Here is a 23,982-nt window from a genome sequence, read left to right on the forward strand (position 1 = left end):
GTCAAGTCGTTTAACTGAAACTCCGTGGGATTTTCCTGCTTTCGAGGCACCGATTATTACTTCTCCGCTTCTGTAACAGCCAGCGTTGTCTTGTCTGTAATTGACAGTTTTCAGAGATGGCATAATTGCTTTAAGCTTGCCGATGACGTCTTCCATGATTGCCAACACAGTGCAACTGTCTTGGTTGCATGACTGGAAAACGTGGACGAACGTCATCATTTGTAGTTGCTGATTGATCTTCCGCATAGCGACGGTGACATGCCAAGAGAGACCACGCTTACCGAACCAATCCTTTTGGCTCTCACGATACTTTCGTGGCAAGAACTTCATTGCCCAGTCTTCAACCAGAAAAACAGATGACTCGTCAAGCTCGTCTACAACATCAAGTCGCGCCTGATCCTGATGGAGGCCACGTAAAAGATGGGATTTCCAAGCTTGAATGCTGGAGATCGCTTGGTCAGCAATAAAACTCAATTCGTCTTTGGCATCTTCGCCGATGTTCTCTTCTGTCATCATTGCAAGAGCGTTTTTTATGTCTGAAAGAGCTGTTGCCAATGCGTCACAACGGTCACAGTGATCTGTATGTTGGTGGTCACAAGGAGCTTGAAAATCTCGATCCTTTGGGTCACTAAGGCGTACTGCCGGCAATGGTCTGCTACACAGGACTCTTCTGACACGTGCACCTGTTATAATTGTGAAATTCAAATAGTTATTATAAACAAAAGAAACATTTTTTTAAAACAGCTTTGCATCTCGATCCCTTTCGTTTGACGAGCGTTGGCTCATGACAAGACAAATAACCATCATATTTAGCTAGCTAATTATAACATTTGTCATGACTATTTTTAAAATGGTATTGCGGGCTTTGTTTACAGGCTACGGATTGGGGACTAATGAGCGTTATCGAAGGGTTAGCTTGGTTGCAGCCGCGCAGCCGCTCAAACGAAATCGCGCCCAAAATGTCCACATTTTTGGCGCGATTTCGTTTGAGCGCGAGTGCGCATACCGTAATGATTCGATTTAGCGCCCGGGGCGCTTATTTACTTTTGGCACCTCGAGGGAGGGCGCTTATTCGAGACAGGGCGCTTATTCGGGAAAGGGCGCTTATTTAATTTCTTGAGAAACAACCAAATGTATCTAACAATAACAGAAACTGTAACAGTTAGAAATTGTTTAAAGTTCAGTTACTTTTAAAATAATTGTTCATTTTAGCAGTAAATATATATAGTTATGAAGTTTGGTTTTTTTTATATATACATGAACTGTACGGCGAACGGTCAGGAGTTTATCTAGTTGACGTCAATGACTTCAGTATGGGCAGTTATCCACAATAGGGGCACTTATTAGAATAGGGGTGCTTATAAGAACGGGGGCGCTAATTAGAATGGGGGCGCTTATTGGAATAGGGGCGCTTATTTACAAAAACACATTCGAAGGGGGGCGTTTATTCGGAAGGGGGCGCTTATTGGAAGGAGAGCGCTAAATCGAATCATTACGGTACGCATCGCCCGTGTCGTTTGGTGTATGTAAATCTCGCCCACAGTCGCCTACTTAAAGGCCCAGCATGGAGCTACGCAGTTTCGCAGCAAAAGAATAAAGGTTTCTAATGAATGGGAACTTTAGGCGTTTATCAATACCGTCTTACCTTGTAGTCACTTTTTAAGTAGCGCTTAGCAGACATGAGGCGTTCCCGCTGTTCTTTGGCCCACGTCATTCCCATTAAATGGTCTCCCAAGCGCTCTGTGACATTGATGAGATCTTCAAAAGCCTGGGCTCCGGCCGCACTAATATAGTCGAGACCCTGTAACGACTTTCTAGTAGATGCTGCACAGACTGAAAGGATGTTTAACAGAGTTCTGCGGCTGAGTGGGGTAAACTTGGACTCCTCTGCATATGCAAGGTACTGCTTTACAATAGACTCTGGGATTAACATTCGGATGACGTTAGGGACAGTCACAACCTCATGTGTTGATAACTTGATAGTCTTCTCTCCGAATGGCAAGTCCTGGATAACATGAGGACTAGTTATGAAATCCAAGAAGTGGTCGAGCTGTTTTGGCGACACGAACAATTTTGTCTGCGATGACTGTGGCACTGGAACACCTCTCCCATGAAGCAATGTATGCTTTCTTGCAGTAGTAAATCTATACCGGGTAAGACCAGGGATCCACTTTTTCAGAGTTCGGAAAGTGACCTTGTCTGCCATTATCGACAGTATTTGTCGACGGGTATCCCAGGTGCTTGCATTACTGTAGCACTCTGTCGGGGCATTCATGAGTACGTTATCCACATCTTCATCCTCGCTTTCGCTGTCACTTGAGAATTGCTTGTTCAACGATGGAACAAGGGAGTGCCACAACTCGTCTGGTTGATTTGGTGCTACCTCATCTAAAACAGCACCAACTGCCTGTTGTGCCTTGCGAAGATGGCGACGACGCGTTCTTTCACTAGCTTCATTCCATGGAATAATAACAGTATGCCTGACTGGACTGACATCCCTGCTTTCTAAGAATTCGTTCAGTTTGGTCAGCGGTGTAGACTCTTCGCGCGTAGGCCCCCTGCTGTGGGAATCAGGTGTGACGTCAACGCTAGTGTCTGAAGGGCAATACAAGCTCCCCCCTGGCGTCTGGACGTTGGAAGGATAACACAGAGACGCTGGCGTACTTTGAGTCACTGGTGCAGCGCCAATAGAGGTGTTCTGTAACGAATAATAAAGTTCAAACCTACTCAATACCACCTATTATTAAAAACTAGCAATGGTATATTGCAGCTCCTGAGTTTTGATTAGTTAACAGGCAATGGTATATGAGCTCAAATACCATGGACCACAAAATATGGTAGCCGATACGCGTCAACGGAAACAGCTGGAGAGCTCAAATATTGCAATTCTTTGGGCAATTTTAAAAAAATAATTATTCCACTCGCGCTTGTTGGATATGAGATCGTTATAGCCAACTCAGCGCTACGCGCCTCGTTGGCTATCTACCATCTCATATCCAACGCCTGAGGCTAATCTTGATAGCTTTTAGTGACTCAAGCAATAAGTAGAAGCAATATACCCGTTCTTTTATAACCCGGCTATTGAAGTGGTACATTACAAGAGATGGTTTACACTTACCAACGACATGTTTTCCATTTGCAGAATGACTTCGTCTTCTACTGCCGCGCGCCTTGTTTTCAGCATCCACAAGAAGCTTTCGACAATTAGAACAAACGCCTGTGAAAATTAAATGCAATTGATTTCAACTGTTGGTTTCACGCTTTTACCTATGCGAAGTTGCCGAAAATAAATTTTTTTTTTTGACTTAGAACATAACAGTCAAATCTGTTTAAACATGTGCCGTTCAACCGATTTCTAGTAACGGTATTGACATGACAAATAAGTATTGAAGTGTTATTTGCGCAAAAGATTGGTAAGAGGTAACAAATGCTGCAGCAAGAACAAATTCCGCATAGAGAATACTTTTTTTCTCCTGCAATACCAAGACACTTGAACTATGGCCACAAATTTGTCTAAAGGGGTGATGTAAACCGAGGGTGCGCAAATGATTCGTTTCTCTTGACAAGCGGTCGGGAAACGAGCGACCATGGAAAGTTGTGAAACGAAGTCCGAAAATATCGGACTTCTGCTTGCACTGAGCATGCCTAGCTTTTGAAAGCAACGTTCGACGAACTTCTGGTTTTTTTTACTACCGGCCAGTTTTTATTGTTTTCACAACCATTAAAATTGATCTTGCAACGAATATTTCGACTCACTTGTCGCATTAAACTTGCGCAGCAAGGAACTGAGACTCGATGTACGCAGTCTCGTACCCAGAGGCCGCGATTCATCTGGTCTGCGCCAGGGATCGGGATCTTTGAGGTAATCTGAAAGCTAGCCCGCCAAACAGTCGACCGAATAGAATTGGCTGTTGAAAACTTTTTCGTTTCACCACAGTCTTCGGCGCACATCAAACAGGAACCAGGTTCTTATTCCGGTTTTGGATCAGCGCACAGCCGTTGGGTTTCTCAATCGCTGGTCAAGGGGAACGCAGGCTCTGGGAACGAGATCGCGATGTACGAGATTGACTTGTGCCTGGTTAACTGGAGCATGCGCGTTTCTGATGATAGGAATTAGCTGAGGCATGTTGTTTTTTGGGGGTATCCATTGTCTTCAGATCAGATCGGAATTTAGAATTTAAATGAAAAACGGTTTTAAGAAATACCTGTTAAGTAACTTTACTGTAGTTTAAATAAAAACAAACTGACTCACCCGTGCCGACTGGAAGAAAGATTCCCGTCTCTTTCATTACAAACTGCGAGCCCAACTTACTTAAGCCTCTCTCTGCTTTTGGCTTTTTACTGGTAGTAGTGTTGTGCCTCGACAAGCTCACTGGTATGGCACACTTAGTAGAACTGCGCTTCCAGCTGACGCCAAGGCATGCACGATGTTGTGGCCATATAGTCCAGTTTTCTATGTTTCGAGGCGGCGCAAAAATTGTTGCTCTCGCCAACAATAATTCTACTTCATCTTCAATCCCGATAATAGAAAAGGCTGACTTGTGTCCTGATATATCTCGATGACAGGTGAGCAAAGGAACTATTTCTACTGACTTTGTCCTATCTTTTGAATCATAACCGCAGCGACCGCCAACAATGGCGAGAAACGAACAAGCGCTCCCCTCCATTGTTTCCCACTGAAAAAAGTGAAATGCGTATAAAAATACCTTGATGTTCATTTCACTCGTACTGCCCCCCTCCCCCCCCCCCCCCCCCCACACACACAATTCCTTTTACCTTGGCATAAGCGTCACGCATTATACTGACTTGTCGTGAGTCTTACTTGCAACTGACCAGTAGCACGAACTGAAAAGGAAAAATCTCTGCCCATGAGAAAGAAAAGTATTTCAAACATTGTTTACTTTCAGAGTTTGCTTACAGGCCGAGCACGGATCCAGTATAATCCACTCACCACCCACCACTCACCGCCCCATTCTTAAACTTTTTTTGTATTCATTCTCAAATGCCAGCAAAAAGTTTTTTATAAAAATATTGAAGATCCGATACCAGGATTCATTGTAAGAAGATAAAAAGCGTTCTCTGGTAAAATATTTAAAAATTATAAGCTTTCGACAGCCAGACTGCTGTCTTCGTCTTCTACTTCATTTTTATCCGTCGAAGACAGCAGTCTGGCTGTCGAAAGCTTATAATTTTTAAATATTTCACCAGAGAACGCTTTTTATCTTCTTAAAAAGGTTTTTGTTGTATGGATGCAAATGTGTTTTCTGTAAATTCTGTATGCTTAAAATTTGACACTTAACCAAACATACTTCAATTCCGAAATTAAAATTTCGTGATATTTTCTGTAAGTTTATAATTAGATTTCATAATTTAATTTGGATGTTTACACAGGTGTTGTAGTGCGCAAATTTTGTGCGACAGAAGTGTTCGTGGGCAGCGGTTTTTTTGGCTTTTTGATATGTGAAATTTTCAATGTTTATCGGGGAGATTTAGTTTCTTTTACTAATTTATTATCAATATAGTGAGCTATCCGCACACGCGTCTGCAATGAATACGGCTTGTAGCTTGATCGAGGATGGCACGTTCAGCGGCTAGCGTAGTATCCAGAGGGGCCCTGCCTGGTTAACCTAAAATCTAATTAAAATAAAATTCTAAAATAAAATGAAAACTTATAAGAAATATAAATAATAGCAATTTAAAAATATAAATAGCTCTAACTATTTAAAGATATTTTCACTCCCAAAAAAAAAAATAAAAATAGTAAACTACCCGTCAACAACAAAACATTCTTGAAATTCCATTTACCGGTCATGCGTTACAACTTTATCTGAATCGTCACGTAATACTCAAACAAATCGTAACACTGGCCTTTTAGTCCCTTGCAGCTAATTTCGGGTAAGTACGCGAAGATATTAAAAAAAATTCATAGCTGCGTAAAAGATGATCTTGTTCAGATTCAAGAAAATGTAATTATAGATCGTAAATTTTTGTAGAGAATGAAATGTGGCATCTGTGAGTCTCCACTGTTTATAAATCAAACGCTCCTTTCACCGCTTTTACTGTATCTACCGCAGCAATATAAAAGGTAAGTGATCCTTTCAGTAGCGATAGAAAAGGATTTCAAGTTTAATTTAGTGTTAAGCACAAATTTAAGGAAAACCAGAGTTTGCAGCTTTTACGCGAATGCAGCCGTTACATGTAACATGTCATCAAAACGGTGATATGCAAATTAGTTCAAATTTTAGTTAAATTACCCAGATTTCGATGGCGTTTTAAAACGCGCTTGCTTAAAAACCCAAACCAATTTTTATATATAGATAAAGAAGAGTCTTTGGGCATTTTATAGCCATAAAATGAAGCCGAATAAAGAATGGCCACATATCGAAAATTAATGTTGTTATTATGAAGTGAAACTGTATTTACTAAAGCAGTTATAAAATTGTCATCAAAGAGCGTTACTTTCGCTGTGAAAAGTATAATCTAAAACCGAAACACAGGCATAAAAACATTGATTTTTTCTTCAACTTTAAGTATATGTTTCTAATTCTCGATGATATAACTTCTATCAACAACGCGACAACGTTTTTGCGAATGCTTAATTTTGCATTAATTCGGCTATTTTTAGCCTTCAATAGTGCGAAATCGATTTTCAAATATTTCCGGTCGGCGGTATTTTGAAAAATAAACCCCGAAACCTTTGAAAACTCACTTAAACCTGTTTAAAAATTAAAAATACAGGAGGTTTTTTATTTTTGACCGTGGACAAGGTTTGCTTCAAAAATCTGTGCCTTCGCTCTTAAATTTCGCGACTATTTGTGACCCTCCACGGGAAAACAGTGAAAAAGGTGAACGCACGGGCACGCTAAAATGGCACGCTAAACAATAGACAGTGTGCAAAATGACACGCCGGCTTCCGAGCAGCGTGTCAGAAGGCACGCCTAATTAAAAATTTTCTTTTGTTAGTATCGCATGATAAAAACAAAGGCGCGTGTCTTATCGAACAATGTTCCGTGTCGAGCACTGTACTGTGCGAAATGGCACGCCAGCGTGTCAAATAGTACGCAATTCAAGTGTGCAAAATGACACGCTAGCCGTGTCCAAGAGAAACGTTTAACTTACCGTTCTCTCGTCTTGTAAAACTATCACACGTACAAGCTTTGCAAGGTCGGTGCTCAATAAGCGTAGTTGTAGCGGCAGCCGTATAAGCCGACTTTCGAAACAAACAAACATTGAATCGCAGACTTTCGACGAACCGAGCCTTTTAATTTAGTATCAATTTCAAAGTAAACGACAGAAAATCGGAGATAAAACCAGCGAAAGCTTACGTTAGAAACTAAAGCCAAATTTATTGTCACAAACGTTGTCGCTACGTTTCACCCGCCGACTGACCCGCCATGTTGACAAAATAGTCCTTGGTCCCAGTGTTTCGCGGCCGCGCATGGGCTGGTCAGGAAACGGAAAAATGACTACTCTTCCCGCCCAAGGCAGATAATCGGGATGGGATTAATAGACTGCGAGCATTCTCTCTGTTTTTCTTTTAAATCCGTGGAACGAACGCAAAAAAAACCGAGCGATCGAGCGTGTAGTTCGGGCGGCGAGCTACTAGAAATAGCTAGCGATCGAGCGCGAGCATTTGAGCAGCGAGCTTCGCGATCGATTGTTCTTTAATTTTGCGTTCGTTTCAAAGATTAAAATTTATAACGTTTCGCATTCACCTTTTTCGCCCGCGAATTCTTTTTCCCCCGTCCATTAGCCCCAGAGTTTCCTCCTGTTAACCGCGAGTGGTCTGGGCGTGGGTTTACAAATCGCTTGCAAAGTTTACTTGCAATCAGATTTCGACGAACTGAATTCTTGCGAGCAGTCTATAAATTATTTTTAAAGAACAATTAAATATCGTGGTTTCAATCGAAGTTATTTCTATTTTATTTTCGCCTTATGCATAAGCCTCGTACGATCTGGAATTAGCTAACTGTTATGCACGTTCATCGGGTGAGTACGTAAGTTATGCGAGCTTGTTTGTCTTAGTATGAAGAAGTTAAACGGATGTAAAAGTTACAAACGAAGGATGGTTTGGGAAGCGTGTCTTATCGCACGCGTGCGTGCCATATCGCACGCGTGTCCTTTCGCACGAGTGTCATATCGCTCGTTAAGCGTGCCAAATAGCACACTTCTTTTAGATAAAAGCTTTAGCATGCGAAACAATATCAACCGTGCCATTCTTTGTTTTACTTATTAAATATGCGCATATCCGTGCGATGTGTGACACGCTTAGCGTGCCGTGCCATGACACGCGTGCCCGTGCGTTCACCTTTTTCACTGTTTTCCCGTGGAGGGTCACATTTTGAAATCCCGAAAATTAGTAACAATAACTAAAGGTACCACGTAGATAAAAGCTTCTTTTCACTCCTTATCCAGCAAAGCCGGCCAGTTTAGACTAGAAATGTACAGTTTGGGTCTTTTTGGAAAGCCGCCATCAATGACACGCGCAAACTAATGAGTATCACGCATGTATATGGACTTCAGCATCTTATAACTGAACCAACGAGGATAACTCCGACCTCTTCAACTTTAATTGATGTAATCTACACCAATTGTCCTGATAAGATTGTATGCTCGGGAGTCTGCCACATCAGTATTAGCGACCATAGCCTAGTTTTTGCCTATAGAAAATTATCCATTAATGGAATATCTGGTGGACACAATACTAGAACTTATAGGAACTTTCGAAAATTCAATCGAAATCATTTTCGAAATGATTGGGATCCGGTATATAACTCAATTAATCCCAATGAAATGTGGTCACAATGGAAATGCTTGTTTCTTTTGATTGTCGACAAGCATGCTCCACTGAGAACAATGCGTGTTCGCTCACGCAGTTCCCCATGGATTACCTCCGAACTAAAAAAACCGATGCGTCATCGCGATTTTCTAAAAACTAAAGCAATGAAAACCAGTGATCTCAATGATTGGACGCAATTTAAAAAACAACGTAATGCAGTTAATACCGAAATTAGATTAGCCAAGCAAGTCTATTATCGAAATAGTTTTAACGAGTATGTTAGCGATTCTAAGAAGACCTGACAGACTATTAACGAATTAACTTTACGAAAATCTGGGAAAACATCAGTTACATCTATAAAAGTGAACGGGGCGTCTGTTACTAACCCAACGGAGATATCGAACGAATTTAACAATTATTTTGCCACCATCGGTCTGAAACTTGCCCGTAACTTTGATCCCTTAGGGAATGACAGCTATCAGAAGTATATCACCAGCACAGATAAACGGTTCCAGCTCCGTCCGACCAGTACAAATAAGGTCCTTTCACTTTTGAATAAACTAAACAATTCAAAGGCAACTGGCCTTGACAAGATACCTACTAGGCTCATCCGAGACTGCGCGGACACAATACAATACTTTAATTTGAAACTCCCCTTACGGGGCTTTTCAGTGACAATAAATTACAATAGAAAAAACAATTTTAAAATTATAAAAATTACAATGATAAACATTACAATGATAAAAAATTACAATGATAAAAATTTGGATAAAATGAATTACTCCTAATTAATCTATGTTAAAAACTCCTCCATTAATTTTGATTTTAAATGAAATTTAAAAGATGAAATAGTTTTAAGAGTTTTTAAGTTCGATTTTCCAAATGTTCACTATTCTATTTAACATTTAGATTATGAGCTCGAGATTTCTATCGTGTGATAGTTGATGAGGGCGAAGCCCGAATCAACTATCACACATAGAAATCGAGAGCGAATAATCTAATTGTTTTAGTATAAATCTACTAGATGTTCAAAACTTAACAACAAAACAGGTTCTCGTTTTTATTAAATAATGATGCAAATAAGTCACACAACACGCGGATAATTGACAACTTCACCACATTGCATTGGCTTCTGTGTGCGCGTTTGCATTTCATTCACGATTTATTGAAACCGTTATATGCCCGAAACTGAAGGAAAAGCCAAGTTTTTTATTGTAAAATGACGATTGAAAGATGTACTGGCGTACAAGGGCCCTTGGAAGTCAAGTTTTTTTAAAATTCGAAAACGTAAAAGATAAAAAAAAAGTTAAGCGAGTTGTTCGCAAGGAAGAAACCACATTGCACTGTTTAGCTTCTGTGTGCGCTTTTGCATTTCATTCTCGATTTATTTAAACCGTCGTTTGCTCGAAATTGAACTAAAAGCCGGATTTTCATTGTAAAATGACAATTTAAAGTTAGACTGACTTACAAAGGCCCTTAGGAAGTCAAGTTGTTTTATATGTAGGAAACTTGAACGATAAGAAATTTATGAAAAGTTGAACGATTCGCCCGCAACCTTGAATTCGCATTTAATTTTGTTGTTTTATTTAAGTCTTATTGATGCATTAAAAAACTTGCAGGTCGAATCTGTTTAGCCTTTCTTTTACTGCTCCTTGATGGGACGATGAAACTGTGTTAGTTTGCCAGACATTTTAAACTTTATTTCCACAAAATGTCTCGGTGAAACGCATCTCTGAATGTTATAAAATTATAGATTCGCCCGCTTTTAAAAGCGTAAACGAATATTAATTGCTTTTCTTACCGTGTAAAATCTTCAGTACATATTTCGGTACAGTCTTTATCTTCTCCAACATCGGCTGGAATAGTAAATAATCCAAGTCCTTCTTTACGGTCAATTTAAAAGCCAGAAAAGCGAAAAAGCGGCGACCATTCTGTTGACAACCGCACGCTGTTTCGCTACTCACCTTCTACAACAGAATAGAAGGTGAGTAGCGTAGCCAATCAGAGAACAGCATTCGTGATAGAACGCTAGTAGATTTATACTAAAATGAAATGTTCTTTGACCAGAGGCAGATTTAAAAAGGGGAATATTTAAAAGCTGGCAGTTCCGGGTCGCTCGTTTGGTGATTTTGTTGGGGGTGGTGAACTGATCGCTAAGATAGATCTCATCTGCATTCCTATTGGTGATATCTTTAACCAATCAATAAGTCTAGGTATATTTCCCGATGATTGGAAATGCGCGAGCGTTACCCCACTCTTTAAACAAGGCGATCGAAACGACCTTAACAACTGAAAGAATTATTTATGACCAACTATATTCTTATTTAGAAGAACACGCTATCATTTGTAAACACCAATCGGGTTTTCGTGCCATTCACTCAACTGTAACGGCTCTCCTCGAGGCCACAGACACTTGGGCATATAATATCGATCACGGGAAAATCAATGCTGTTGTTTTCCTAGACCTAAAAAAGGCCTTCGACACAGTTGACCATGAGATCCTCTTTGTCTAAATTAAGTCATTGCGGTGTAAATGGTAATTCACGACAATGGTTTAGGTCATATTTAGAAAACCGCACACAAATGTGCTCTATCAATGGTTCGCTCTCCAGTAGTTGTTCATTATGTTGTGGTGTCCCCCAGGGAACGATTTTAGGGCCACTACTATTTCTATTATATATAAACGATCTTCCGAATTGTCTCTCAAATTGTGAGCCAAGGATGTACGCAGATGACACCCACCTTACATACGCAAGTGACAACACAGACAAAATTCAGGTACGCCTAAACCAAGATCTAGAAAACGTTCACAACTGGCTGAGAGCAAACACACTTACTCTAAATATGACTAAAACCGAGCTTATACTTATTGGATCTAGACAGAGGCTTAGTAATCTTACAGGTTCCCCGAAAGTTGCAATGAATATTTTTCAAGTTAGCCAGGTCAAGTCTGCAAAATCACTTGGAGTGATCATCGACGACAGACTTGATTGGAGTAGTCACATCGAGAAACTAACAAAGAAAATTGCTTCTGGGATTGGGGCCTTAAAACGAGTAAGGCACCTGGTCCCTCAAGCAACCTTACACCTTATATATAGAGCTTTAATACAACCGCATTTTGACTACTGTAGTACTGTTTGGGAAAACTGTGGGATTACTTTGCTAAACAAGCTACAAAAGCTACAGAATAGAGCAGCCAGTGTTTTGACCTTCTCAAACTATGACGCGCACGCTGGTGATTTATTTTACATTCTAGGATGGAAAAATCTAACTCGCCAGCAGCAAATTCAAAGAGCCACGATGGTTTACAGGTCTCTGCACGAATTGGCTCCGGACTATCTATCCTCTAAATTTGAAAAACGAGAAACCGCGTACAACCTAAGGGAAAACAAACTCAACGTTCCATTACCGCGCACTAACTATTACAACAGTTTTCCTATTAACGTAAGACAAGCAGAGTCCCTTGGGCAATTTAAAACTAATTGAACAAGTACTCTAGGGCACGGCATTCGTGAAAAGCAGCTTTTTATATAAAAGGAGAAGCCACTAGCCAAGCGGCCCACACTGCCGGAGCTTATCCCGGTTTCCGTAGTATTTAGCGGCTAGGAATATTTCTACTCCCCCCTGAATGGGATGCTAGTCCATTTTCAGAAAAACACCGTTTTTATATAAAATAGGCGCTTTAAAATTGTTTCGTATTATTTGAGCACAGTTACTCTCACTGAAAAATAAATACTTACACCATCAAAGACCATTAACTAAAAGCGAGAGACTTTTTGCTTTAATTTGTTAAAATATATTGACTGCCTATTGTAGGAAATTAAAAGAAAATACCACAAACTTCATTCTTGATTTACTCTAAAACGCTCATACAGATTTTCCTAAAATTTTGTGTACAGGTAGTCAATCTACTATACTTGAACATATCAAAAAATGAATACCAAGAATCAATCTAGATTTCGAGAAAATCAAGCTTGTTTGAGAACAAAAGAAAACGTCAATCGTTGCTATGGTAACCTTTGTGACAAAGTGACGGTTAAAAAAATTAAAATTTGGTCATATTTGATAATTATGGTGTATTTTGGCAAAAATCGAACATTGGCTTCCTAGATAATTTTAATTTTCAAAACAACCACCCTTCGACTAAAAAAACTACATCGAGCCTCCTTAAATTTCCCCTCTTTCTTGTATATATATTCATAATTAGATTGTTGTATTAATTGTAGCTGATGAATTTGACCGTGTTTTTAAATAAAGATCATCTATCTATCTTAAAGTTTACTCCAGATCCAAATCCAATAAGAAAGTGCTTCGTTAGCCACTGAAAATGATGATCTTGGGTCGTAGAGTAGAAATACCCCCAAGTAAACTAAAGGTTATTTCCACTTGAGATCCAGCAAAACCCGCCAGTTTGATACTAGAGATGTACAGCTTAAGTCTTTTATGGAAAACCGTCATCACGATTAACAACAACAACAACAACAACAACAACAACAACAAAACATCTATTTAGACACGATGGGATAAAAAGCTACATAGCTTGTGGGGTCGTGTGTAAATAAAACATTATTACTAGTAGATAAAAAACATTAAAACTATGCTAAAAATAGATAAATTGCTTAAATTGTTACAATGATAAAAAGATAAAAAGCACTATGAACTCTTACAATAGAGATTGTTAAAATTGGTATTTTTATTTGCTCCAAGTCCGAAAGAATCGAATGGAAAAATGCTACATGATCCACTAAAAATGATGACTTTGGGCCCTTGTGTTGAAATATCACCTGGTAGGTTAAAGCTCATTTTCACTCCAGATCCAGCAAAAACGGCCAGTTTGAGACTTGAAATGTACAGTTTGTTTTTTTGAAAATCCGCGATTACGTAAATTCATCGTATTTTTTTCACTCCTGGTCCAAAAGAATCCAAAAAGAAAGTGCTACGTGAGCGACGGAAAATGAAGATTTTGATCGTTTTGTTGAAATGCCACCACGTAGATTAAAGCTCATTTTCACTCAAAATCCAGCAAAAGCGGTCAATTTAAGGCTTGAAATTTACAATTTGTGTCGTTTTGGAAAACCAGTGAATTCATCAGGTCAGGAAAAAATCAAATAAGAAAATGTTACTTGAGCCACTGGAAAGGACGATTTTGGGCCCTTCTGTTGAAACACTTCGATTCCACGTAGATTAAAATTTTATTTTCACTCCAGATCCAGCAAAAGCGGCCAATTTGAGACTTGAACTGTACAGTTTGGATCTTTATGGAAATCTGCCATAACCTGGATTCACCCTAAAGTTTACTCCAGATCCAAAAGAATCTAATAAGAAAGTGCTACGTTAGCCACTGAAAATGAAGATTTTGGGCCATAGTGTGGAAATACCCCCAAGTAAACTAAAGGTTATTTCCACTTGAGATCCAGCAAAACCCGCCAGTTTGAGACTAGAAATGTACAGCTTGGGTCTTTTATGGAAAACCGCCATCACGATTCATCCTTATTTTTACTCCACGTCCGAAAGAATCGAATGGAAAAATGCTTCATGATCCACTAAAAATGATGACTTTGGGTCCTTGTGTTGAAACACCACCTCGTAGATATATTAAAGCTCATTTTCACTCCAGATCCAGCAAAACCGGCCAGTTTGAGACTTGAAATGTACACGTTGGGTCTTTTTGAAAATCCGCGATTATCGTAGATTCGTCCTATTTTTCACTCCAGGTCGAAAACAATCGAATAAGAAAGTACTACATGAGCCACTGAAAATAAAGTTTTTGGTCATTTTGTTGAAATGCCACCACATAAATTACAGCTCATTTTCACTCCAGAAACGCAAAACCGCCATTACGGGGATTCATCCCTATATTCCTACTAAAAATGCACAATCTGTGATTTTAGAGAAGGCAACACATCGTAAACTAAACAGTTAACTTTAAATTTACTGTTGTAATAAAGTCATTTTAAAATATAGCTCCGTTTGACTTTTTTTAGGAATCAATTACACCGTAATTAATTAGATAGTATTTCCACTATCTCCATTTCAGCCATTTGAAGATTTGACATTTTTAAGGCAATGGAGCACAGCCTGACCACGTCCCCAACTCCCCAGAAGGCAAAAAACACAGCGCATAAAACAGGTTAATTAGTTTATTAACATGAAGTTATTCAGGCATAAAACCAACTACTTACAGCTGTACTAACAAATCACCTGAAATAACTTAAATATTAAGATTAACTAAATCTACAAACCTACTACTTAAAAACCATCTGATATATATAAATTTAATATCGAACATCGTATTTAAGTTTCCACTTCCTTGTGGCACTTGGAAAAAACACCTGGAGTTTGTCACGGATTTTACCAGATTTTCAAACAGCCAAAACTTTAATTGGTGTCGCAGGAAGCCTAAACATAACAGTCCATTTTTATAATAAAAAAAAACGCTTTATTAGAGCACTGAAACTGTTAACGAGCGTCTTTGGCTTCGGATAGCTCGGATGGAATTAAATTGCGACTTGTAAAATTAAGGCTTAAGTTTTCAAGTTGTTTCCTCGCTTTTTCAAAAAAAAATCGATATTTATAGCTGTTGCTTGATTTCTATCTGGAAATGTAGATTGTATCTTTCTTAAGTGTAATACTCCATATTTTTCGAGCTTTTTTTAAAGTTCGCGGACACCGTACCTCACCGATTTCGCTGAAATTTGGCATGCAGTCTTGTTTTAGGGTCCTAACTACCAAATGGATATTAAAAAGTTTCAATTCTTTTTATTTTGGAAAATATCGAGAAGGCCGATTTGAAGCGTCCGTGACGGCCCGCCAACATGGCGGATCGAAGGTGTTCTTGTTAGTTCGACACTGAACCTGCCGTCACAGTTTCTCGATCATACTTGGCATAGTTATAAAGAACTATCTTTCTTCTTTCTATATATCAAAATAGATTTGGCAAATGTTGAGTTTGGATGATCAACGGCCAAGAAGTTCGAAGGTATGTTAACGATGTTTTGAACAGTCTCAAATTTACTACAAAATGAAAGGCTTATAACTCCACTGTTATCTCGATTTAGAACAAGCCATTTACCATGAACAAAGCTTGTTCATTGGTGAATTGATTCCATTAATAAAAAAATTGGGGAAATGTAACCGTTAAGAATAAAAAAATTATGGAACCTCTAGTAAATTGGCCATTTCAGCGCCAATTCAGCGGATCAGCTCATTCAACAGCAATTAATAATCGGGAGAAACATGAAAGGGTTACAGTCGTTTATAATAAGGAGTTTTCAGGTATTCTTTGCTTATCTTAAACAAATACATAATCTTTGCCAAAGATATGGCGATTTTTGAGCGTACGATCGTTTTTTCCAAATTTTTATGTCGGCAACTTTATATATTTTATTTGTTGTCGAGATTATACGCTGTTGTTATTCAATATTCGTTTCACAAGAACTTCTGTTGCTCGCATTTCCCAACTGGCTGTTTAAGAAATTGCCCATTCCGTAACAGGGTCATTCTTACTTTTTCTTTAAAAATTACTAGGAAAGCAAGAATGCCATAGAACGGTTTTATACTAGTGAAAATACCTGTCAGACATAACTTCAACTGTTTGTGTTATCTGGCTGTTTTCACAAATATGCAAATTTAGGAATTCTTAAAGTGCCTATCTTTAACTATTTCACGCTTAAAGATTCCTCTAAATCTTTTCGCCTACCTTTAGGACAAACGAAGTTTTGTGTCTCCAAGCAGAATGCTCGTTATCAGCAATGAAAGTCGAAGAGATACAGAAGCTCGAGTAAAGTTCTAACTGCTGTGAAATGAACATCGTTTGAGCTTGACGTGTATTTATAGATTGCTCATTTAACAGCAAATAATCGGGAGAAACATGAAAGGGTTACAGTCGTTTATAATAAGCAGTTTTCAGGTATTCTTTGCTTATCTTAAACAAATACATGATCTTTGCCAAAGATATGGCGATTTTTGAGCGTACGATCGTTTCTCCAAATTTTTATGTCGGCAACTTTATATATTTTATTTGTTGTCGAGATTATACGCTGTTGTTATTCAATATTCGTTTCACAAGAACTTCTGTTGCTCGCATTTCCCAACTGGCTGTTTAAGAAATTGCCCATTCCGTAACAGGGTCATTCTTACTTTTTCTTTAAAAATTACTAGGAAAGCAAGAATGCCATAGAACGGTTTTATACTAGTGAAAATACCTGTCAGACATAACTTCAACTGTTTGTGTTATCTGACTGTTTTCACAAATATGCAAATTTAGGAATTCTTAAAGTGCCTATCTTTAACTATTTCACGCTTAAAGATTCCTCTAAATCTTTTCGCCTACCTTTAGGCCAAACGAAGTTTTGTGTCTCCAGGCAGAATGCTCGTTATCAGCAATGAAAGTCGAAGAGATACAGAAGCTCGAGTAAAATTCTAACTGCTGTGAAATGAACATCGTTTGAGCTTGACGTGTATTTATAGATTGCGCTCGAGCTCCGTTAATTAAGTTTATTCATTTGGCGATCAGATAAAAATCAATGAATGATCAGAGTTATTAAAGTCCATTTCTAAGCACGAGAGACACGGAAGCTTGTTTCAGAAGCATTTATGCATAGAAATACCGGTTTATTTTTGAGCGGGAAATCTGCATTTATAATAGCTGGGAGTTTGGGGTGTTTTTTGGTGTAGTTTTTTTTTTTGAGGGGGCTCGGGGGGGGGGGGGGGGGGGGAAGGGGGGTGTGGAAGTGGTGCCTTCGTATCCTCTTTTGTTCTTTTACACAGTGGCCTGAATTTGGAACAGTTCGGGGAATTGATTATCAATTACTCTTCGTTATGCCATGTCACCCCTTAATGTGGGAGCGCCGTGCCTCAATTTACGATAAAAAAAATTATGGCCGCCCGGTCCATTTATGTAGTTCTCCGCCAGGTCTCTCAATAGGCAGGTTACGAGCCTAGTGGCCCATCCGGCCGGAGCTCATACCGGTTTCCGCAACGTGAAGCGACAACGAGTATTTTTTACTCCACCCGGATGGGATGCTATTCCATCGCAGGGTTACCTCCCTTCCCGAAAAGCTAAAGATTGACTGGTAATCATTTTTTAACCTGGGTAAGGAAAGGGACTCTGGGAGTTGAGAGGCTTTCCAAAGAACTTAACGCATTGTCCCCCAAAAGCTCTATCCAGGACTGTTTGGTCCAGAGTCCAGCGCAGTGACCATTGTTAGGCCATCACGCTCCCCAACCGTGTAAGAAAGTGCAAAAATCTGCTTGTATAAGCCCTGGGGTTGTACAGTTTGGTACGAAATGTGGGCTTTTAAATGTGGTAGGTATTATATCCGTGGTTGGGGTGCGGTGGCTTAAAGCGAAATTAAAAAAACTTCTTGTTTTCTGAAAAACGTTTTTATAAACTGATTTGAATTACATTAATGAATTAAAGGGACAGTGTCACCAAGATTTAATAAAATTTAAAACTCTCAAGACGGTAACCTGGTAGGAAAAAAGTGGCCTTAAACTTTGACAGTTGACTTGGAAGAAATATATGGGCCTTGAATTGGGAGGGCTTATGAGAGAAAAGGATAAAAATGGGAATTTCACAGAATCTGCTCAACAGCGTACTCTCGAACAGCTTTCATTTATCTGCCCACTGTCTTTTCTCTCTCCAGGTTTTAGTAAGGCCAGACCGCTATGAGTGGATTTACAATTCATATTAACACTTTTTTGAGATTTTTAAATCCCGGTTCGAGCTTTGGGGGGATATTGCGTTGAGTTCTTCGGAAAGCCTCTGTACTATCATACCGTATCTACTCGAATAAGCGCTGCCCCCGAATAAGCGCCGCCCTCGAATAAGCGCCGCCCCCGGCGCCGCAGTCCCGATGCGGCGCTTATTCAAGGAAATCTGTTTAACTAGAAACAGAACTACAAAGCAACTCTTAAACAAACTTGGACATTTCTTTCCATCAAAAGCGACGTTCTGCAGTTCAAAGTGCTTGTTTTACCGCTCAGTTTTTCTATTGAACATTCTTCAGTACAATCTTCAGCAAGAGACGACTTTTGGCAATCAGGGGACCCTATTAAATGTAAAGGATTAGATTCTTTGTGGCGTCAAACTTTTTAATAAGCGCCGCCCTCGAATAAGCGCCGCACTGGAGGCGTAAAAAATTTAATAAGCGCCGCGGCGCTTATTCGAGTAATTACGGTAGTCCCTTTCTTCACCTAGCTAGGTCGGCGATAAGGACGTACGTGATGTAAGTCATGACGCATCACGAGAGGTGTCCTTATGGAGCTCGAGAGGTTCGACTTTAATAAAAAAAAAGTCCGAGATAACAAAAACAGCCAAGTTCTCACCTGCTTTTTTTGTAAAAATCTGGACGAAAAAAATTTGTATCTTTTAACTTGCCCTAAAAAGAATTGATTCGAAATTCATTTCAAATCAATGAGGAAAATGTGTTAGCTTCACTGTTATGTTGTTCTTGCCGCGAGTAAGCCACGCCTTCTTCGAACACGATAATTACTGATGACACAAACGTAAAGTCATGTTCATTTCAAAATCAGCTCGCATTATGCTTATTAACAGATGAGCTATTTTGTTCAACATTCAGACCACTGTGTCAGAGATCTAAAGAGGATTCGGAGGCACCACTTCCACCCCCTCCCCCCGCCTTCCTACAACAACACCAAAAAAAAACCCCAAACTCCCAGCTATTATAAATGCAGATTTACCGCTAGAAGCCGAGTATTTTTTAACCGCGTCAGTCAATAATAAACCGGTATTTCTATGCATAAAGGCTTCTGAAACAAACTTCCGTGTCTCTCGTGCTTAGAAATGGACTTTAATAACTCTGATCATTCATTGATTTTTATCTGATCGCCAAATGAATAAACTTAATTAACACATTTAAAAGCCCACATTTCGTACCAAACTGTACAACCCCAGGGCTTATACAAGCAGATTTTTGTACTTTCTTTCACGGTTGGGGAGCGTGATGGCCTAATAATGGTCACTGCGCTGGACTCTGGACCAAACAGTCCTGGATAGAGCTTTTAAGTTAAGTTCTTTGGAAAGCCTCTCAACTCCCAGAGTCCCTTTCCTTACCCAGGTTAAAAAATGATTACCAGTCAATCTTTAGCTTTTCGGGAAGGGAGGTAACCCTGTGATGGAATAGCATCCCATCCGGGTGGAGTAAAAAATACTCGTTGTCGCTTCACGTTGCGGAAACCGGTATGAGCTCCGGCCGGATGGGCCACTAGGCTCGTAACCTGCCTATTGAGAGACCTGGCGGAGAACTACATAAATGGACCGGGCGGCCATAAATTTTTTATCGTGAATTGAGGCGCGGCGCTCCCACATTAAGGGGTGACATGGCATAACGAAGAGTAATTGATAATCCATTCCCCGAACGGTTCCAAATTCAGGCCACTGTGTAAAAGAACAAAAGAGGATACGAAGGCACCACTTCCACACCCCCCTCCCCCCCCCCCGAGCCCCCTCAAAAAAAACAACAACACTAAAAAACACCCCAAACTCCCAGCTATTATAAATGCAGATTTACCTCTCAAAAATAAACCGGCATTTCTATGCATAAATGCTTCTGAAACAAACTTCCGTGTCTCTCGTGCTTAGAAATGGACTTTAATAACTCTGATCATTCATTGATTTTTATCTGATCGCCAAATGAATAAACTTAATTAACGGAGCTCGAGCGCAATCTATAAATACACGTCAAGCTCAAACGATGTTCATTTCACAGCAGTTAGAATTTTACTCGAGCTTCTGTATCTCTTCGACTTTCATTGCTGATAACGAGCATTCTGCCTGGAGACACAAAACTTCGTTTGGCCTAAAGGTAGGCGAAAAGATTTAGAGGAATCTTTAAGCGTGAAATAGTTAAAGATAGGCACTTTAAGAATTCCTAAATTTGCATATTTGTGAAAACAGCCAGATAACACAAACAGTTGAAGTTATGTCTGACAGGTATTTTCACTAGTATAAAACCGTTCTATGGCATTCTTGCTTTCCTAGTAATTTTTAAAGAAAAAGTAAGAATGACCCTGTTACGGAATGGGCAATTTCTTAAACAGTGATTTGGGAAATGCGAGCAACAGAAGTTCTTGTGAAACGAATACTTGAATAACAACAGCGTATAATCTCGACAACAAATAAAATAAAGTTGCCGACATAAAAATTTGGAGAAACGATCGTACGCTCAAAAATCGCCATATCTTTGGCAAAGATCATGTATTTGTTTAAGATAAGCAAAGAATACCTGAAAACTGCTTATTATAAACGACTGTAACCCTTTCATGTTTCTCCCGATTATTTGCTGTTAAATGAGCAATCTATAAATACACGTCAAGCTCAAACGATGTTCATTTCACAGCAGTTAGAATTTTACTCGAGCTTCTGTATCTCTTCGACTTTCATTGCTGATAACGAGCATTCTGCTTGGAGACACAAAACTTCGTTTGTCCTAAAGGTAGGCGAAAAGATTTAGAGGAATCTTTAAGCGTGAAATAGTTAAAGATAGGCACTTTAAGAATTCCTAAATTTGCATATTTGTGAAAACAGCCAGATAACACAAACAGTTGAATTTTTGTCTGACAGGTATTTTTACTAGTATAAAACCGTTCTATGACATTCTTGCTTTCCTAGTAATTTTTAAAGAAAAAGTAAGAATGACCCTGTTACGGATGGGCAATTTCTTAAACAGTGATTTGGGAAATGCGAGCAACAGAAGTTCTTGTGAAACGAATATTGAATACAACAGCGTATAATCTCGACAACAAATAAAATAAAGTTGCCGACATAAAAATTTGGAGAAACGATCGTACGCTCAAAAATCGCCATATCTTTGGCAAAGATCATGTATTTGTTTAAGATAAGCAAAGAATACCTGAAAACTGCTTATTATAAACGACTGTAACCCTTTCATGTTTCTCCCGATTATTTGCTGTTAAATGAGCTGATCCGCTGAAATGGCGCTGAAATGGCCAATTTACTAGAGGTTCCATAATTTTTTATTCTTAACGGTTACATTTCCCCAATTTTTTTATTAATGGAATCAATTCACCAATGAACAAGCTTTGTTCATGGTAAATGGCTACTTCTAAATCGAGATAACAGTGGAGTTATTAGCCTTTCATTTTGTAGTAAATTTGAGACTGTTCAAAACATCGTTAACATACCTTCGAACTTCTTGGCCGTTGATCATCCAAACTCAACATTTGCCAAATCTATTTTGATATATAGAAAGAAGAAAGATAGTTCTTTATAACTATGCCAAGTATGATCGAGAAACTGTGACGGCAGGTTCAGTGTCGAACTAACAAGAACACCTTCGATCCGCCATGTTGGCGAGCCGTCACGGACGCTTCAAATCGGCCTTCTCGATATTTTCCAAAATAAAAAGAATTGAAACTTTTTAATATTCATTTGGTAGTTAGGACCCTAAAACAAGACTGCATGCCAAATTTCAGCGAAATCGGTGAGGTACGGTGTCCGCCCAAAGTTCGAATCTTATAGACTATGACAATTAAGATATTCAAAGATAATGTTTTTCATGAGTTAAATTGCCTATCATTTATTTCAGAACAGTTTAAACCAAAAATCTGCGAAATCCCCGTGACATACAATGTAGCTCCTTTAAGCAGATAACAACGTCAACGGCAACGAGAACGTTTAACGCTCTGCACGTGCGTTATTTTTCGATCATTGCTAGCCATCTTCTAACAACAAAAATGATAAATGAACAATTTCTGCGGTTCATCGAAAACTTCAACCATGACAGCGTAGTTTCCTTATTTCCATTTAGAATTGTAAGCTGTATTTTTTACAGCCGAGTATATCTCTTAAGCCGATAGACAAGCAAAAATTTTGAGCTCCTAATTTTTCTTTACCTCTAATTACATTCAATACTTTACTACATTCTTCACGCTCAACTATAAAATCATATTCATAAATTGGCATCGCACTTGACATTTACACTGAACTTGAAAATGCTGTCATGAAGACAGCGAAACGCTGTCCTATATTTATATCGCTAATTTTTATTCTAAAATGTTTAACTAAAACATCTTTAATTTAAGTGGGTTAATCTTCGATTGAGGATTAATACAAGTAGATATTTTAACAGTTGTGATAATTTAGATATAATGAGTGAAAATTTAAAGTGCCCAAATTTCTTTTCGACAAAAATGTCCCGCTTATATATGAAAAAGTAAGCTTGTATATGTTATAATTAACTTTTTTATTTTTTATTTATTTATACATTTTTGCTCTTTCTCAGAGATAATGGCTGTGGTCAAATCTATGACGTAACTAAAGTTTAACTATAGTAAGTCTCAATTTACGTGACATCATATTTAACTATAGATAGTGCTTTCAGTCGTCTTTGCGGTCACATCAATGCAGTTAACTATTGTACGGTTATGCCCATATTTGTAATTGTTATGCATGCTCTTTGCAGTACATGCTGGGACCTCGTGCTTTCACGAGCGGCCATGTTGATTAAACATGTGTTGTGTTCAGTTCTGAGTTCTTCCTACGGATACTACATGGTGGCAGCGGTTGTAGACCCTGAAAATGCCTGATTTAGAAGAAGGAAAACATCGAGAATTGCTCCCAGCAGCAGGGCAAAACCAAACTCATCCACAACAACCGAGTCAACTTCCACTTCCCACACGATTTGATGGCGCGAACGGCCCAAAACAAGCCGAATGTTGGATTCGGTGGAGCCGACGTTTGGAACGTTACAGGATAGTCTCTGGCCTCAAAAATAAGCCCGAATACGAACAAGTGAGTACCTTACTGTATGCCATGGGAGATTGTGCAGACGACATTCTAGCCACCCTTCGCCTCGATGAAACCAAAGCTACGTATAACGAAGTTCGCACCGCCCTCAACGGCTATTTTGATGTTCGCCGCAATTTGATTGTACAACGAGCCCACTTTAACAAGCGACACTAGTTGGCAGGCGAGTCAGTGGACACATTCATTCAAGAACTATACAGGCTTGCCGAAGACTGCGAGTACGGCTCACTAAAAGATGGCTTAATCCGAGATCGAATTGTTGTAGGCGTTCTTGACGACTCGTTATCAGATCGACTTCAAGCCAAAGCAGATTTAACCCTCGAAACGGCAGTGCAGATGAGTCGTCAGGCGGAGGCACGAAGGCCAAACAAGGATCTCATCCGTGGGAACGTCATCTCTGAAACGGCTACCG

At 39.3% G+C, this 23,982-nt stretch overlaps 2 protein-coding genes across 3 annotated transcripts in view; one reads left to right on the forward strand and one right to left on the reverse strand.

Moving 5' to 3' along the window:
- Positions 1-239: 239 nt before the first annotated feature.
- LOC144645368 (uncharacterized) lies at positions 240-4,126 on the reverse strand. Its single transcript, XM_078504927.1, has 4 exons — positions 4,061-4,126; positions 3,119-3,217; positions 1,646-2,698; positions 240-683 (listed from the first exon to the last, which is right to left on the reverse strand). Exons 1-4 carry the CDS (start codon positions 4,124-4,126, stop codon positions 531-533), a joined length of 1,371 nt encoding a protein of 456 aa, XP_078361053.1. The 3' UTR covers positions 240-530.
- Positions 4,127-5,751: 1,625 nt separating this feature from the next.
- LOC144660725 (uncharacterized) overlaps positions 5,752-23,982 on the forward strand; it is a 52,093-nt gene continuing 33,862 nt past the window's right edge. Inside the window, exons 1-2 of one of the 2 annotated variants that reach the window (XM_078521464.1) lie at positions 5,752-5,895; positions 5,994-6,085. In XM_078521464.1, the coding sequence (XP_078377590.1) occupies positions 5,997-6,085 (89 nt within the window). In that variant the 5' untranslated portion in view covers positions 5,752-5,895; positions 5,994-5,996. Of the gene's footprint in view, positions 6,086-23,982 lie in introns of both variants that reach the window. The other variant, XM_078521457.1, reaches the window with a different exon arrangement.

Source organism: Oculina patagonica, chromosome 1 (assembly GCF_052425735.1).
Source record: "Oculina patagonica isolate OP01 chromosome 1, crgOcupat, whole genome shotgun sequence".
NCBI classification, from domain to species: domain Eukaryota; kingdom Metazoa; phylum Cnidaria; class Anthozoa; order Scleractinia; family Oculinidae; genus Oculina; species Oculina patagonica.